Consider the following 18,759-nt stretch of genomic DNA (forward strand, 5'->3'; position numbering starts at 1 on the left):
GTCCATTTTTGACCAAACTTGGTTGGTAGATGTCCCTTTGGGATTTGAAGTTCATCACAAGGTCAAAGGTCACAGACAGGGGTCAGCAAACTTTTAGGGCACAATGTTAAGTTTTTACTGCACATTTTGATTATGGCTCATAACTTTTGATCCCTATGTCCATTTGAGACCAGTCTTGGCTGGTAAATGTCCCTTGGGGAGTTGAAGGTCACCACAAGGTCAAAGGTATAAGTGTGGTCAATGAACATCTGGAAGTTAGAAAAACATTAATTTCTTCTATGCGAATGGGCGAGACACATATTGACTCTTGCCTTGTAAAAGATAGTGTGGCCTTATCACCTGCAAATCCAACGGAGTTTCCCAACTCGTTGTGAACAGCCAAATGACATTGTATGTGAAGTCAAGTCAGAATTGAGTGAGTTTCAGTCTGTCACTGTTCATGAGATAGAAAAGCTTATTAAGAACTCACCTAACAAATCATGTGAACTTGATCCAATCCCAACAGATTTGGTTAAGAAGTGTGGCAGAGTTTTAGCACCCGATATCACAAGAATCATAAATGTTAGCCTGAGATTAGGTGTAGTTCCACAAGTGTGTAAAAAAGCAGTTATTCATCCAACTTTGAAAAAAGCAGGCTTAGATCAGGAGTGTTTAAAAAATTACCGTCCAATTTCAAATTTACCTTATTTAAGTAAATTGCTTGAAAAGGTTGTTTTCTCACAACTGACAATGTATCTGCAAGATAATGAATTGCTTGATTCATTTCAATCTGCGTACAAGCCTGGTCATAGTGTAGAAACACTGTTAGTCAATTTATCAGATATTGTGTTCAGAGAATTAGATAGTGGTAACATCACTGCTCTTATCATGCTTGATATGAGCTCAGCTTTTGACACAGTCGATCATGCTATTCTGATTCAACGATTGAGATGTTTGGGCATCAAAGGAACTGTTCTTGATTGGTTTATATCCTACGTATGTGATCGATCTCATTATGTCAGAATTGGTGATTCTACCTCTTGTAAAACTATGACAAAGTTTGGTGTACCTCAAGGTTCTGTTGGAGGCCCGCTGCTTTTTTTCTCTGTATATGCAACCAATTAGTGAAGTATTTCGCAAGCATTGTATTAGTTATCATTGTTATGCGGATGATATACAACTTTATTTGTCTTTTAAGCCCACTGTGTCTTCATTGTCATCCGCCATTGTAAAACTTCGGTTCTTGGACCTTGCCTCTTTCTGCTTTACATCAATGACTTACCTGATGGTCTCGCGTCAAAGGTTCGCCTTTTTGCCGATGATGCAATTTCTTACATGACCATCGACAATCAACATCATACGCAAAATCTTCAAGAGGACCTAAACAAAATTGGTGACTGGGCGAAAAAATGGATGATGGTTTTGAACACAGATAAGTGCAAGGTTTTGACAATATCCAGGAAAAGAAGTAAGGTGCAACACGTGTATCATCTAAATAACGCCCCTCTTGAATCTGTTGAATCCGTGAAGTACTTAGGTGTAACCATTACTTCTGATTTGAAGTGGACCCAACACATCAATAATACTGTCAATAAAGCCAATAACGTGCTTGCATTTCTAAAACGCAATCTTCGCATAAAATCTTCTGATGTTAAAGCCACAGCTTACAAAACGTTGGTTCGACCAATTGTTGAGTATGCTTCTACAGTTTGGGACCCATTCACCAAGAACCTAATCCACCAAGTGGAAATGGTCCAGAGAAGAGCTGCGCGATTCACTTTAAATCGCTACCGTAACGCCTCAAGTGTCACCAAAATGCTACAAGAGCTTGATTGGACCACTCTGGAACAGCGCAGAGAAAATGACAGGCTAATTATGATGTACAAAATACACAATAATCTTACTCCTCTTTCAGCACAGGACTATATTATCAAACAGGCTACTCAGTTAACGAGAGCCTCGCAACCACACTCCTATCAGGTACCATATTCGAGAACTGAATCGCATCGCCATTCGTTCTTCCCAAGAACTGTAAGGAACTGGAATTCCCTGTCGTCAGACATTGTTTCTGCGCCATCTGTGGGATCATTTCGAAACCGTCTAACGGTTGATCACAGTGGCTAGTTGTTTTCGTCAAATTTTCTATGTGCTTGTAAATATCTGTAAATAAATTGTATTATGTAAATAGCACCAGTCTGCAAGAATCTTCAGGCTATTGAAGGAGGCAGACTTAACCAGAAGAAGAAGAAGAAGAACTTGAAGCATGTTTGCAAGACCTGAAAATTTGGCTTACATCCAATGGCCTTAAACTAAATGATGATAAATCTGAGTTTCTGTTACTGGGATCAAAGCATATGTTAAGCAAAGTTGATTATCAGTCATGTCATGTCAACATCGGTAGCACTTGCATCACATGTACTCCGACGAAAACAGCCCGTAATTTAGGTGTCATATTTGATCAGGGAATGTCATTTCGAAGTCATGTAACTCATATTCCGCGGAATGTTCGATATCAGTTGCGTAATTTAAGTTTCATAAGGAAATATTTGTCTAAATCTGCAGCTGAGATACTTATTCGTGCTTTGATTTCTTCTCGGTTGGATTTTTCGAATTCATTGTTGTGTAATCTTTCAAAAAAAGATGTCACAAAACTTCAACGGTTGCAAAATTCTGCTGCCCGATTGTTAACTTTTACTAATAAGTTTGATTCCATGTCACCAGTTCTCTGTTCCTTACATTGGTTACCTGTAGAAAAAAGGATTATTTTCAAGATTCTGTTATTAGTACATCATTCAGGTCATTGTTTTTCCCCAATATACATAAGTAATTCTGTTCAAAAATACAATCCGACACGAAGGCTACGTTCATCATCAGATGCATTCTTACTCCAAACACCCAGAGTAAAACATGGGTATGGTGATGGTGCTTTTTCAGTTATGGGACCAAAATTGTGGAATCAGTTACCTCTTCAGTTAAGGGAACTGTCATCTACAGAGTCATTCAAATCCAAACTTAAAATTTATCTGTTCCTTTCATACTGAGGACTGTAATTGCTGTATGTCATTAATATTGGATCAATATTGTATTTTTAATTGATATTATACAATTGTATGTTGTATTCTTTATTTGGTATATATTTGCTTTTGTTTACCATTTTCTTCTTTGTTGAAATGTTTGAATATGTATATGCATGTAAATATATGATATTCATTTTTGAAGCACCATGAGCACTGAAAAGTGGACCTGTGCGCTATACAAGTAGCCACTATTATTATTATTATTATTAAATATGGCATGTCTTTCAGAGTATACGATGCTCAGGTCTGCGTGCATCAATAGGAATTGTGTGCATAAGGTATACTATAGAATGCTTATTTACCTCCTTGGTTTACTACATACACACTTTTCCTACTGACACAAAAGACATGTACATCATCTGTTTTATAGAATGGGGCTCAGGGGGTCATTTTTTATCATGTAACCAGATGACAAAGCTACTGGATGCATTTCCTTTGACCATAGATGCCATGATCTGTTATTTTTCCACTGGTTGAAATTTACTAGCTGCATACTTTTATTTACTAGACAAATTTACTGATGCATGGTTACCTCACATTCCTTACGATAGTAGAACATGCCAACGCTTGCTTTAGTTAGCAGCAACGTGTTTGCAGTGGCTGTCTGCAGTGAGGCAGTGAAGGGCCAGTAAAAATCAAGTTCTTTACCAATCAGATTGCAGGATATGTAACCAATTCTCTAACATGAATAAATGATGAGAATGAGGTATATGAACACAAGTACCTATTTTTTACATGCTTTGGATGGGAAGGTGGGCCAGAAACTTAACTCTTGTGATTACTACTTCCTTACCAGGTCATCATTAAAAGTACTCATTAGTCAATGTTATTCTGTTTTTTTACTCACAGGCAAATACGGGAAGGCAAGAGACGGTCACAGCAGGCTCTAGCAAAAGGACCAAAGCAGTGAACACTAGAATTAACTGTGTTACTTGAGAGTAGATATAAGTCCACGATGGGCAATGTTTTTGCAAAACTCTTCAATGGTCTCTTTGGTAGGAAGGAGATGAGGATATTGATGGTTGGACTTGATGCTGCTGGAAAGACAACAATTCTCTACAAACTCAAGCTGGGTGAAATTGTCACAACAATTCCCACAATTGGTAAGTAAACTTGAGGCAGCAGATGGATGTGAATAGGAATGCAGAAGCACAATTTTGCTATTCTCTAGTGGATTGAACTGAAGCACTATATTAAACAAAAGGGTACTAAGTACTAGATTAAAGGGATGGCATCATTTTGGTTGAGAGGGCACTTCAGATTTTTACCTTTTTTGTGAGATAATGAGGATTCACTTCTGAAATATGAGAGAGCATGTAATTTGGATGTGTTTCTTTTATTTCTGCATTTCTTTTTTCATATAAATGTGACACACAAAGTCAATTGAACAAAGTAATTATAACCTCGCCCACACTTATTGTGTATGGGGATGTATAGGAATCACTCTGAGGTTGGTTGGCCGGGCGGTCAGTCGAGGGGTGGTTGCAAAACTTGTGGCTCAAATTGACCCCAAATTTGGCATGCATGACCACTATCAAAGGTAGATGCTATCATACACTGTAGGAAGCTGTGCAAGACACCTTTTTCGTCTGTATGGAGCTATGCCATACAATGGTAACTGCACATTTTTATAAATCATACAAAACGTGGTGGGACAAACTACTCTTATTCTTTTAACAATCGACCTAAAATTTGGCATAAACATGTTTTATCGCTATCATAGGTAGATGTGCAAGACACCTTTTGCCACGTGGCAATGGCAAATTTTCTTAAAAATCACAAAATGGTGTGGATCAAACTACTCCCTCAGTTTTAAATCAATTTAGCTGAATTTTGGCACATGTGTTCAATGTAATGTATAGTTGTGAGTGTTAAGAAATCTGTTGCCATGGCAACAGAAATTTTTATGCAAATCCTACAAAACATATATGATTGACCTAACTCCGTTTTTGAGCAATTTTGGCACATGTGATTAATGTAATGTGTAGTTGTGTAAGGCATCTTTTTCATGAGTGTTTAGCCTGTTGCCATGACAACAGCAATTTTTATACAAATCCTACAAAGAATATACTTGTGTGATTGATGTTTTGATTATGGCTCATAACTTTTGATCCATATGTCTGTTTGTGACCAAACTTGGCTGGTAAGTGTCCCTTGGGGAGTTGAAGGTCACCACATGGTCAAAGGTCATGGGGGTCAATGAACTTCCGGGTTTAGAAAAAACATTAATTTCTTACACTTGAATGGGCAAGACACATTTTGGCACTTGTTAGATGAAAATCATAGAAATTGCCAGTTTATCTTACTCAGTTTTGAGCACTTGACTTATTAATGTCACATGTGACTAACAGTGAGCAAAAGACATTTATTCAATATTGAACAATGCATTGCCATGGAAACAATATTTTTTCAATGAAAAGCATACAAAATAATTGCTGATTGAGCTACATTAACTCCTTCAGTTTTAGGTGGGGGTATTAATCACATTGAGTGATAGTTCTAGTTCATGATGTATTGCCCTAGGCAAGACTAGTCTGAATTCATGGTAAAAGGTAAAATGCATATACCTGAAAAAAGTAAGCACATGTTTCTAGATGTGATTGCATACATTACATTTCAGGATGAATGAAGATTAATTGTGATAGAAGAATTCCTCGTAAATAAATGATAAGCGTTCAAACCGTGGTCATCGGGTGTTAACCACACACTCCTATACGCGCCAATTGATGCTGCAAATTTAATTTTTTTTTTTTTACCGAGGGCTGAAAATAGAGCAAAATCTGAACCCGAACTTGAAAATTAATCTTGAATTTTAATGAAACTGATTTATCCTTTCATTTTTAAATTACCTCCAACAAAATTGTACATTATTCGGATATTGCTAATATCACTTCCAGTGTTATCTGGTATATAGTTTTTAACTATTAATGGTCAAAAGTGGGAAATTTTTTTAATGATACCTAGTACTAGTGGATAAGATGCCTGTTTGGTGATCAGGAGTTTGTAGGATTGAATCCTCCCTGAGCATGTATAGATAGATAGATGAATGGTATTTTTTGGAGATATTCATGGCTCGTAGTCATGAGACTGAATTACACAAAGAATTACTCGGTAAAAGAGACAACAATGCTTACTCAGCCATTCAAATAAACTTTGAATTCCTCTTAGAATTATGATCTTTCATATGTAAGAAGAGGTTTCACATTATCTCAAAAATTCATCATAAAAAAAACAGACACATGAAGCCCAATCTCAATTGAAACTGTACCATCCCTTTAACTCTGTTTTCCTGTAATTGAGGAGCCATACTTCTGGGTGATTACAGCAATGGCATGAGAAAGGCAAAGGCATCCTAGATGACTGCACATGTTGAGCAAATTTCGTGTTTTGTTCAATGATATCTTCATTTTCATGTTTGCATAATTCAAAGTTTTATAAACTGTCATATGTTTGCTATTGCAGGATTCAATGTAGAGACAGTGGAATATAAGAACATTGCCTTCACAGTGTGGGATGTGGGTGGCCAAGATAAGATTCGACCACTGTGGCGGCATTACTTTCAGAACACACAAGGTACGTACACATTGTTTTAAAATTTCCATACGTGTACATTACACACACACACACACACACACACACACACACTCAACAACAACAACAAGGCTGCTTGGAAACTTCTATGCTTCTTCATATTTTGTTGGTGGACTGCAGTTTCACTCTATGCTTCAGGGAACTCTGTGTATGGTTTATGACTACCTGATTCTTTATCAAATTGGCATAACTACACAAAGTGTAGTGGCGTCAAAGTTGAAATTCCGCGCGCGCGTCTATGTACTAATATAGTGAAAAAACGTCTGTTTATTTCGCCATAACTCTCTAGAACATCCTGCAACCCTATGTTTTTATTGCATATTACATAAGCATATGAATTGTAAATAACATTTCAAGTATCAATATTTCGAGGAAAACTCGATGACGTCATCATCTGAAATCAAAAAATTGGAATTAATTTTTTTGAGGTACTGTTTCTGACATTCATTTGCTGGTATCTCTGTTGTTTTAGCTCAATATCATCCCAAATTCGGATATGTTGTACTTTCAAGTCCATGTCATTGTTTTGCAATTTGATGATGTCATCATACTGGAAATTGTGATTAAAGGCAAAGACTCAAAATCAACCAAATTTACGTGTTATGTCTATGGGAGGTGACTTTTTTCACAACCATGCATTGACTTGACAACGTTCTAGCACCTGTATCTCAGTTGATTTTGCTCTTTATCTTCTAAAACTTAAGTATATTGTGGCTGACACAATAAGCTGTAGTAATCATGCATTTTATTTTTTTCGAATATCCACATCATGTTGACAATTTTGTAGTTTAAAACTGAAAATGAGAATGGAATCTGTATCTCAATTGATTTCGCTTTTTATCTTCTAAAACTTAGGTATATTGTGGCTGACACAATAAGCTGTAGTAATCATGCATTTTATTGTCTCGCCCACCGGAGGTGAAGGCGAGACTAAGGGATCCAAATGTCGTCCGTCTGTCGTCCGTCCGTCGTCCGTCTGTCGTCCGTCTGTCGTCCGTCACAAATGTTCAAGTTTACCTGCAAGACTCTCTTATGATGCATAACTTGGCAACTGTTACAGCAATGGCAGCCAAACTTTGGTGATAGAAGCACTAGGGGTATCTTCATGTTATGGTGTTGTCGGAGGTCATGTGATGATGTCAAAGGTCATTTGAGGTCATATATTAAAGAGTATGTGCAAGACTCTTTTCTATGTTAAAGTTTACCTGCAAGACTCTCTTTTGACAAATAACTTCACATAAGTTGCTTGGATTACAACCTAACTTGGGTCATAGATGCACTGGGGGTACCTTCATGTTATGGTGCCATTGGAGGTCACAGGATAAGGTCAAAGGTCATTTGAGGTCATACGTTAGAGTTTACTTGCAAGACTCTCTTATCACACGTAACTCGACACATGTTGCTACAATGGCAATCAAACTTGGGTGATGGATGCACTGGGGCACCTTCATGTTATGGTGCCGTAAGAGGTCACATGATAAGGTCAAAGGTCATTTGAGGTCATACGTTCAAGTTTACTTGCAAGACTCTCTTATCACACGTAACTCAGCACATGTTGCTACAATGGCAATCAAACTTGGGTGATGGTAGATGTCTCTTGGGAAGTTGAAGGTGACCACAAGGTCAAAGGTCACAGACGGGTCAACGAACCAATGTTAAGTTTTTAGGGCGCATTTCGTTTATGGCTCATAACTTTTGATCCCTTCGTCCATTTGTGACCAAACTTGGATGGAAGATGTCCCTTGGGGAGGTGAAGGTCGTCACAAGGTCAAAGGTCACAGACAGGGGTGAACAAACTTTTAGGGCCTAATGTTATGTTTTTATGGCACGTTTCGATTATGGCTCATTACTTTTGATCCTTTGTCCATTTGTGACCAAACTTGGATGGTAAATGTCCCTTGGGGTGTTGAAGGTCACCACAAGGTCAAAGGTCATAAGCAGGTCAATTAACTTCTGGGAGTTATAAAAAATATTAATTCCTTGTGCGCAAATGGGCGAGACACAATTTGGCACTTGCCTTGTTTTTTTCAAATATCCACATCATGTTGACAATTTTGTAGTTTAAAACTGAAAATGAGAATGGAATCTGGACGAAACGATTCCCGATTTATCTTTGCAACTGTATATTGATCGAATCCATGCGGCCAGTTGTGGGAAGTTGAATTGCGCCATCACAGTCAATCACAGTCACTTAAAGACGCATCCCGCCAAAAATTTCATCAAAGTAAATTTGTGTTGTGTATAGTATATAGATTTAAGTTTCGCACACGATCTTTAGGAGAGCCGTGTGGCATAATCGCTTAAGGTGTGATTTCACAGAGCATGCGAACGATTTGCGAAGGACGCGAATGGAAAAATCCAACATTCGGAAAAGTTTTTGTCCAAATGTGTTCCGACCACGAAGCTGAAAACCATTCTTGCACTATTTGTGCGAAGTTCTCACGACATATGTGCAAATGTCGTGTGTATCAATGCTAAAGTACAGCATGTTACGTACACGAAGAACACGCGACGGAAATGCGAACAACGCAAATTTTCCAATAATCGTAGGAGAAAATGTAGACTAGGAGAGGTGGGAGCTGTCTTGAGTTGAATTTTTTTTCTTTCCTGTATTTCTCCAATCTTTTTCTTTCATTTCTCTATTGTGTACGTGCCTAGAATTTTTTTCTTAGGACGTATCTCCACTAGTATAGAATTTGATTTTTTTTTTTGCAGTTTCTCCAACAAATAATCTCTTGTTTCAAATGTAATTTTGGCATACTTTGGATTCATTTTAATTGTATTCTGCGATTTTTTGTACATCAAACATTTCTCTTTCTTTTTGCTAGTCTTTAATTTCTTTTTTACTATAGTTGTTAATAATTGTTTGATGTTTAGATGTATGCTACAATTTTGATTTGTAGAAAACGTAGGTCATACATCCCTCAAACATGCGCTAAACATTCGTGAGAATGTCTCAAAAGGTACACAACCCGACTTACCCGACATGAACTTACCCGACATCAACTGGGAGACAGAAGAGATCACATCTCACCAGTATTGACACTCACTAAGTGAATCATACCTGCAGACCTTGGGAGACGTTGGAGTTGAGCAGATTGTCAACTTCCCTACCAGAGGGGAAAATACACTGGATGTCATCATCACAAATCGTCCAACACTAGTCAGGCAATGTGAACCCATGCCCGGTCTGAGTGATCACGATGTGATATTCATGGACATGACAACCAGGGCCCACAGGAATAAACCAACACGGAGAGAGATTTTTCTGTGGAACAAAGCCAACCTTGAAGCACTTCATAGTGATGCTGAGGCATGGGCAGACCAGTTCATGGAGTCTTATAATACATCAACCCCAGTGGAAACGCTCCTAAATGAGATCCAACAAGGCTTGGAAAAGATCCTCACAGACAACGTTCCCAAAAAGATGTCGTCAACAAGACTCAATCAGTGCTGGTTCAACACCGCTACCAAGCGCATATGCCGAAGGAAGGCCAGAGCATACAAGAAGGCTAAGGTGACATCTTTGTGGCACCGCTACAACATCTTGAAGAAGAAAGCCCAGAAAGTCTGTAGACAGGCCTACAACAGATACATTGCAGACCTTGTCAGCAATGACGCAGGCTGCAACAAGCGCTTGGGAGCGCTTGTCAAGACCATGCGGTGTGACCGCTTGGGAGTAGCACCACTGAAGGAAGGCAACATACTGCATTGTGACCCAAAGCAGAAAGCTCAGATCCTGAACAAGCAGTTTTCCTCAGTCTTCACATCTGACAAGGACAACACCCTGCCAGACCTGGGACCAAGTCCTTACCCAACCATGCCTGACATATCGATTAGCCAAGTCGGAGTAGAAAAGCTGATGAAAAGACTTAAGCCACACAAAGCCACCGGACCAGACGGCATTTCTGCCCGACTACTCAAGGAGACGACTTACCAGATCTCACCTGTCATCACCTTGCTTTTCCAGGCCTCCCTCATCCAGGGAAACATACGCGAAACATACGCGAGACATTCTCAAAAGTTTCGGGGTCTGTTTGGGGCTTCACAAATATTTTGCGAACATTGCGCGTGTCTTGCGAAGGTCTTGCGCATATAACGAGGCTTTAAAGACACTTTCGAGAACAATTCATGAGCAAATCACGACCAAGTGTGCGGAAAAGGTTCGCAAAAAATTTCAGAATTTTTTGAAATTTTCGCCAAAGTAAAAACGACATTCGCGAACAATTGATGATGCTTCCAAACCCTCGCGTTCGTTTGGCGATTTTTTTGCAGACTAAAATATGAATGCTGGATTTTGCCATTCGCGTGCTCCGTGAAATCACACCTTTAGCGCGCTGCGTGTTCATAATGCCATACCGGAAGGCGAGAAGTTCGAGTCCCACAGGACTTTTATCTTTTCTTTCTTTTTCTTTTTTTTTTCGGCAGTTCAGCTTCACTCCAATGTCATTTATCGTATTCAGAGATGTCATTGACAGCCGGTAACCGGTAAAATTTACCGCCTGTTCACTTGTTTCTTTCCGGCTGTAATTCCTACAGTCAGTAGAAAGAAAAAGAGCAGCCCCGATCAGGGAGAAATAGAATGTAATACATCGCATTGTTCAACAAGTTTTACGCAAGTTTTCATTTATGTTTACCATTGCAATTTGTACAGTAAACATAATTAGTTTTGAGCATTAGCAGTCGACGAGATGGTTACTAAGTATTTGCACTCGCTTGCGCATTGGTGCTGCTCACGCACTGCCATGCCATGCAATACATGCAAAGTATGTACAATGTAACTGTTGAAATGCGTGTAATGTAATTCCCCGACCCCCGTTTGTTCGTTCGTTTGCTTGCGATCGGAGGTCATGCCAGACAAGGAGTATTGATAGAGGCGCACGCATTTCTGTGGTCATTTTACTCATGATTTTTTAACGCAAGATCTGATACCGGCTTCGCAGCAGCGTGGCAGTTGACATGTCAGAACTAATTTACTTGTGCTGATTTTTAGAAAAAGAAAAACATATTCAGCAGTAAATAGATCTGATAGCGTTCATTTTCACTTTACACATTTCACAAATGAATATTTTCATTCCTGCACAATGGTCTCATAATGAAGATAGGCGCAAAAAGGATCACGAAATCGGTCCTGCCGTGCATACCTTTCAAGAACACATGCACAAAATGTGAGGAGATTATCGGGAGAAAAAAAAAATTCATGAAATCAATGCAGTCCCGTTTAACTTTGAGGAGATAATAGGCCCAAAAAGGATGTTGAATATGGTCCTGCATGCCGTGTTGGTTATCAAAAACGCATGCACAAATGCGAAGAGACTATAATCGAGAGAAAAGTAAAGAATGCATTTTCAACCCTTCTGGTGCGTGCATCACAAAAGGTTACAGCTGAAATAATTCATGAAATCATCGCAGTCCCGCTGATTTTGAGGTAGAAATAATCCCAAAAAGGATCATGAATTCGGCCGTGTTTGAAAACTTTTAAGAGCGCATGTACAAAATGCAAGGAGATTATCGGGAGAAAAATTACAAATTTTCAGTGCCTTTTGAAAGATTACAGCCGAATAATAATCCATGAAACCATCGCAATCCCATTGAAATTTGAGGAAACAATAGGCACAAAAAGGATCTCAAATTCAGCCCTGCATGCTGTGCATTTTTCAAGAACGCATGCACAAATGCAAAGAGATTTTCGGGGGGAAAATAACGCTTTTTCAACCCTTCTGGTGCATGCATCAGAAAAGATTACAGCCGATATAATTCATAAAATCATCGCAATCCCATCGAAGTTTGAGGAAACAATAGGCGCAAAAAAAATCATGAATTTGGCCGTGTCATATCTTCTAATCCGAGAGGACGCATTTACAAAATGCGAAGAGTTTATCGGAAATAATTAAGGACACATTTTCAACCCCTTTTGGCACGTGCATCGAAAAAGATTAAGCCGTTTTAATTCATGAAATCGTCACAATCCCGCTGATATTTGAGATAGAACTAGGCGCAAAAAGGATCGCGAATTCGGCACTGCATGCTGTGTACCTTTCAAGAACGCTTGCACAAATGCGAAGAGATTAACGGTAGAAAAATAAAGAATGCATTTTCAACCCTTCTGGCGCATGCATCACAAAAGATTACAGCCGAAATAATTCATGAAATCATCAAAATCCCGTTGAAGTTTGAGGAAACAATAGGCTCAAAAAGAATCATGGATTTGGCCGTGTCATGTCTTCTAATCCGAGAGGAAGCATTTACAAAATACGAAGAGGTTATCGGGAAAAAATTAAGGACACATTTTCAACCCCTATTGGCGCTTGCATCGTAAAGATTACAGCTGAAGTAATTAATGAAATCGTCACAATCCCGCTGATATTTGAGGTAGAAATAGGCGCAAATAGGATCGCGAAGTTGGCCCTGTAGTATATCTTTTAAGAAGGCATTGACGAAATGCGAAGAGTTTATCGGGAAAAAAACTTAGGACACATTTTCAACCCCTATTGGCGCTTGCATCGTAAAGATTACAGCTGAAGTAATTAATGAAATCGTCACAATCCCGCTGATATTTAAGGTAGAAATAGGCGCAAAAAGGATCGCGAATTCGGCCCTGTAGTATATCTTTTAAGAAGGCATTGACGAAATGCGAAGAGTTTATCGGGAAAAAAATTTAGGACACATTTTCAACCCCTTCTGGCGCGTGCATCATAAAAGATTACAGCCGAAGTAATTCATGAAATTGTCACAATCCCGCTGATATTTGAGGTAGAAATAGGCGCAAAAAGGATCGCGAATTCGGCCCTGCCGTATATACCTTTGAAGAATGCATGCACAAATGCGAAGAGATTATCAGGAGAAAAATAAGGAACCCCTTCTGGCGCCTGCATCAGAAAATACTACAGCTAAAATAATTCATGAAATCATTGCAATCCAGCTGAGCACCAAGAGTGTGAAATGCCAGCATTTTACTCTATACGTGCGCCGATGTTTAGAAAAAGCACAAACGCATTTGATACAATCTGATTTTGTTCATTATCATTTTACACTTTAATTCACAAACAAACATTCAATTCTTTTGAAATGGTTTTATACACGAAGAAGAGCTAGGAGTACAAAGCATCACAAATTCGACCCTGCAGTATATTTTCAAGGACGCAAACAAGATATGAGAAGAGATTTTCCGAAGGAAATTAAAAACCGTATTTCAATCCCTTCTTTTTTTTCTTTTTCTTCTTCCTTTCCGTATCAACAAATCAATTTGCATTTGATTCCTTTTTGTTCCCTCTCAATGTAATTATCCATAAAGGCTTTCTTGTGCAAACAATGCAAGTTTACAAAATATTTATCTGTAAAATGTACATTTTTTGGGGGGGAGGGGGTAATAGTAGTGAAAACAAACACATGAAAATAAATTTGCAAGTCATTTAATGCTTTTTTTAGGTTGTTGTTGACTTGTAAATTTTCTGTTAGGACCGGTAAAAATTTGGTAAAACGGGGTATTTACTGGTCCGACAAAGACAGGTCGGACCGGCAGAAAAAATGGGTTAGTGTGCAGCCCTGCTATGGTTCCTAGCTTAGATCTAGATCTGGATACTAATCTGAAATTTCCTCGATTTTGGACCGCGCATAATCGGCCAATGTGATTGTTTGCAATAAACATGAACAGTATGTGTGTTGATTGCACGATATGCATAATACAAGGTAAGAAAAAAGTTCTTCAAATTTTCTTCTTAGGTATGCACCAGGTTGCACAATTTCAAGTGAAAAATCCCAAAAGCTCCCTACCGTGGGAGGGTGGAAACCCCCCTCCCACACCCTCCCCTCCCCCTCGGTCGCTTCGCTCCCTCGCAATGGTCTTACCTCCTACCAAATTAAAATTACCTTCTTTATAAAAAATTAACAACACCCCTGGTATTATTTCATCAAGTATACGCAACCCCCTGAACACAGCTACTCTATTTCCCTTGTTTTGTATCGGAGTTTGGAGATTGGGTTTGCTTCACTAATTTTGTCACATGTAATGTTGTAAATTGCCCCTTGAAACAGTGCCCCGCTTGCCACCTTTCCTTTTCTCTTTCCTTTTCTCTTCATTTGTTCTTGTTATACTGTAACAGGATAGGTAGGAACGTGTACATTTACATAACTAGCAGGAATGGCAACTGAATTAATTAACTCTAGTCCAGGTGTATGGCATCTCACTCATCTCTTTGAAATTCCAGGTTGTTATTGTTTGACCCAATAATGGAGTTAAAGACAGGCAGGGAAGGAATGGGCTTGATATTGTTTTATATTATATGAGGTATTTCGTGCCACACCCTGCCAGGTGTAGTGGGTATGACGGGGTTCTCTGTCATTTATTTTCATCATGGCTGTTTCACTAGTAGCCGTAGGTGATATGTATTGTTGGCATCTGGGACAATAGAACAGATCAGTATCAAACTGGAATCACCCTAAGCAATGTGGTAAGCGTTCAATTTGTTGCATTATCTTTCTTCTTTAAAGTCAATCACTGCTGATCGAATTACACAATATAATATGGCAAGTTCCACTGGTAGTTTAGGAAAAGGGAAGTTAATGCACGATGCAATCACATGTGCATGAGTGCTACCATTGATTTCAGAGACGTCATTGTGGTGTGGTACTGGTGGTGGTAAAGGAATCATTGCTTTTAAATTAATGACACAATCATTTGCATCAAGACCGTATTCCCATCTAGAATATAATGCATGTTCGTGCGGGCGCTTTTGTTATCCTGACGTGGACATTTTCTTTTTCTTTTCTTTTTTTAAATTCAAGAATGTTATATTTAAAGTTGTTTCTCTCCCTAACATTTTTTTTTTGTGTGTGTGTGAATGTTCCGTGGCCGAGTAGTAGAGCAGCGATTTAAGTTACTGTTTTAATGCATCTTGTTTAGCATCTTCTCTGTCATTAAGTTGATGGTTTTTAAATTTGACATTGTCTGTCCTCTATTTGTCTGTTTATGCTTAAAAAAAAAAACACTGCTATAACATCTCATACATTTGCTTCCCTTGTCACACGCAAGGTTATAAATTGCAGTTGTGCTGTTTAACTTTTGCCACCTCTCGTTTGCTCTTCCCTTTTCGCTACGTTTGTTTTTGTTATACTGTAGAAGGGAATGTGTGCATTTACATAACACCAACTTGAGTGGGAATAAGAACTGAATTAATTAACTCTGAGCCAGGTGTACATCGTGTATAGCGTCTCGCTCATCTCTTTGATATTTCAGGTTGTTATTGTTTGACCCAATAACGGAGTTGTAGACAGGTTTTATGTTGCTATAGAGGTATCTTGTGCCACATGAGTGGAAGGCATCACTGTTTAGTATTTAGTAATGAACTTTTTCATGTCCCTCCCTGCCAATTATAGTGTGTTTGAAGGGGTTGTGTGTTGTTCTGCCAAAGAAAAGGCAAAACTTTTATTTTCGTCATGGCTGTTTCTCTCTATGTAGCCGTAGGAGATAGTGTTGTTGGCATCTGGGCAGTGAAGAACAGAGTATCAGGCTATAAGTTCATATTTGAAACGACCAATATTAAAGTCAAGGTGATCTTTGAAACACTTTATTGTCATGTTTCAATTTGTTCGTGTCAAGGACTTGCACACGCAGACACGTACGGGACTTTCCATGTGGTTTGCCAGTGTTATAAACAATTTTATCTGAATTATAAAGGTACAAAAAATTCAACTTTACTAACATATTATCGCAGCACTATAACTTAAAGTCGCTATATTTCATTGTTTTCGTTGTCGATCACAGGTGACCGATATCTGATGACTCCCAGCGTATCACCTAACTCGTCTTTTACAGTGATGAGTTTCGTGTCTCGTTTTTATTGGTTCTATTTTAGTAACTTTTTGTTTTGTCATGCAATTTTGAAAGCACTTAACTTATCTACACAACAGCGAGACAACAAAAGCAAGAATGTGAATTCGGGTAAATCATGACCTTTGGCAATTTACAGAATTTTCACAGGAAAAAAAAAAAATGTGATAGAGACTGTCCCTATTGTCAATACTAAAACGTAAATTACACATGTGGACACAGAAACATATAAAGATGTAGTGATATTGCACTTTACGTACAAGGCAAACACCAAGCGATGTCCCACCTGCATATCGCAATTTGTTAGTATACCATTTTGCAGTGCAAGTTCATTGACTTTTTGACCTTTGACCTTGCTGGACTTCACCAACATTCCAATTTGACTGGCATCTATTAGGTCATGTACCTGTGGTATGAATTTGGTGGTCATAGCTAGAAGCTGTGGAAAGTTATTGAGAGTAAATCACAATACTAATCCAGTGCTTTTCAAATCAAGTAATGATCATTTAATCAACTTTGTTGGACTTCACCAATACTGAGTAGTTGAATTTTATCCCCATCTTTAGGTGATGTACCTGTGGTGTGAATTTGGTGGTGATGTTAATATGTGGGGCTCATTCTTAAAAAGAGTGTTTTGTTATGGAATTTCTCCTTTAATGACAATGTGCTCCAATTTTGCAAGTTCCATTCATGTCCAGGTCATTATTACATAATCACTCTTTTTTTTTCATCATATACAAAGATGGGAAGAAATACAGGCAAAGCCCATTATAAATGGATCAATGGAATATCAAATATTGTCAAATTATGATTATTAAAATGAAACTTTCCTATTTTGTGTGTTCCTCCCTCTACCCCCCCCCCCAAAAAAAAAAGACAAAGTGCAATATTTGGAGTTCAATATTGCTGTTTCCCTGTACAAGGGAATTGTTATTAAGTATTCGTCTCTCCTCTTCTGAGTTAAAAAAAAAAAAAAAAAAAATTATTAATTTCTGGAGGGGTTTGCTTGTTGTTTTTTGCACTAATTTCTAACTATGAATGACTCCATTTCTCAGATGATTGGCATCTAGTCTGACCTCATTTGGTCTACGCCCCCACCCCCCTCCATGCAGTTGATACAAAGTTGTTAAGTGCATATTAGTGAAAGATATTACTGTATACGCCATATACTTCGCGAGTCTAAATTTTTTGCGAATCGAGACTTCCTGACGATTTCGGGAGTGCTTAAATTCACGATTGTGGAGTACTGAACTGAACGGAGAAATGTGTACGTACATCACATTCATATCGGGATCAGAGTCAATATTTTTTGCGTGTTTTTAATTTCGCAAATGGCAGCTGACTCGCAAAATTCATGAAAATAAAAACCTTGTGAAATATTCGGTGTATACAGTAATTACTGGTACATTGTAAGTTGCAAATATTGGGATCATAACAAAACATGATATTATGTGACCCGCCATTACAAAAACCAACAAAAGAGCGTGTAATTCCAAGAGGGATTCAATGTTTTTTTTTAATGAAAACTGGCTTTGAAATGACTGAGATATCCAAAATAGAGCAATCTTAATGAAAGGCGGGACCCACCTTTTATTAGGATTGCTTTGTTTCACTTTGTTTTTGGACATCTCAGCCATTCCAAAACCAATTTTCATCATATAAACTTTGAATTCCTCTTAGAATGGTTTGCTCTGTATTATTTCATAAGTGGTTTCTTGGTAGATCTCACAAAAAGTTAAAAGCCCAATCTTCATCTCCACCAATACTATACCATCCCTTTAAGTTTAGTAAAACAGCTTCGTTCAATAGGTTCAACTCACTGAGAAAATTTATCTTACTTGATTTTGTACCGATGAATGACATGTAAAATTAGATTTGATAAAACCACATTAAAACTAAAAGTCTCACCTGTTCTCCTAAATTGTGATGACTGCCATGATGACTACCATCTGCACGGTATTGCACTGGCACTCTGCCCGCTAATAAGAAAAAAGTTTGCGTGGGCAGGCAATGCAGGGCTACATAACCGCGGTGCGTGCCTTGCTGGTTACACACTCAAGGTTATCATGCGGTGGTGCAACATGCAGTGCAGTGTATGTTTCTGCGTATCGGATCGAGCACAAAAATTGGATGGTGGCAACTGTCGGTTGGTACGCAGCCAAGAGAAGTCATTAGTCTACGATGAAAACAATGTCTGCAGTCAAATCTGCTTTAGTGGCCACCTGTCCAACGTGGCCAACGGCCACAAATTTTGTTTCTCTCGGTATATTTTTAACCTGTCTA

General features: G+C 38.5%; 1 protein-coding gene across 1 annotated transcript in view; it reads left to right on the forward strand.

Moving 5' to 3' along the window:
• Nucleotides 1–18,759, forward strand: part of LOC140243754 (ADP-ribosylation factor 1) — a 59,358-nt gene that overhangs the window by 24,965 nt on the left and 15,634 nt on the right. Inside the window, exons 2-3 of the mRNA XM_072323421.1 lie at nt 3,906–4,159; nt 6,519–6,629. Coding sequence (XP_072179522.1) covers nt 4,012–4,159; nt 6,519–6,629 — 259 coding nt within the window. The 5' untranslated portion in view covers nt 3,906–4,011. The remainder of the gene's footprint in view (nt 1–3,905; nt 4,160–6,518; nt 6,630–18,759) is intronic.

Source organism: Diadema setosum, chromosome 20 (genome assembly GCF_964275005.1).
Source record: "Diadema setosum chromosome 20, eeDiaSeto1, whole genome shotgun sequence".
Lineage (NCBI taxonomy): Eukaryota > Metazoa > Echinodermata > Echinoidea > Diadematoida > Diadematidae > Diadema > Diadema setosum.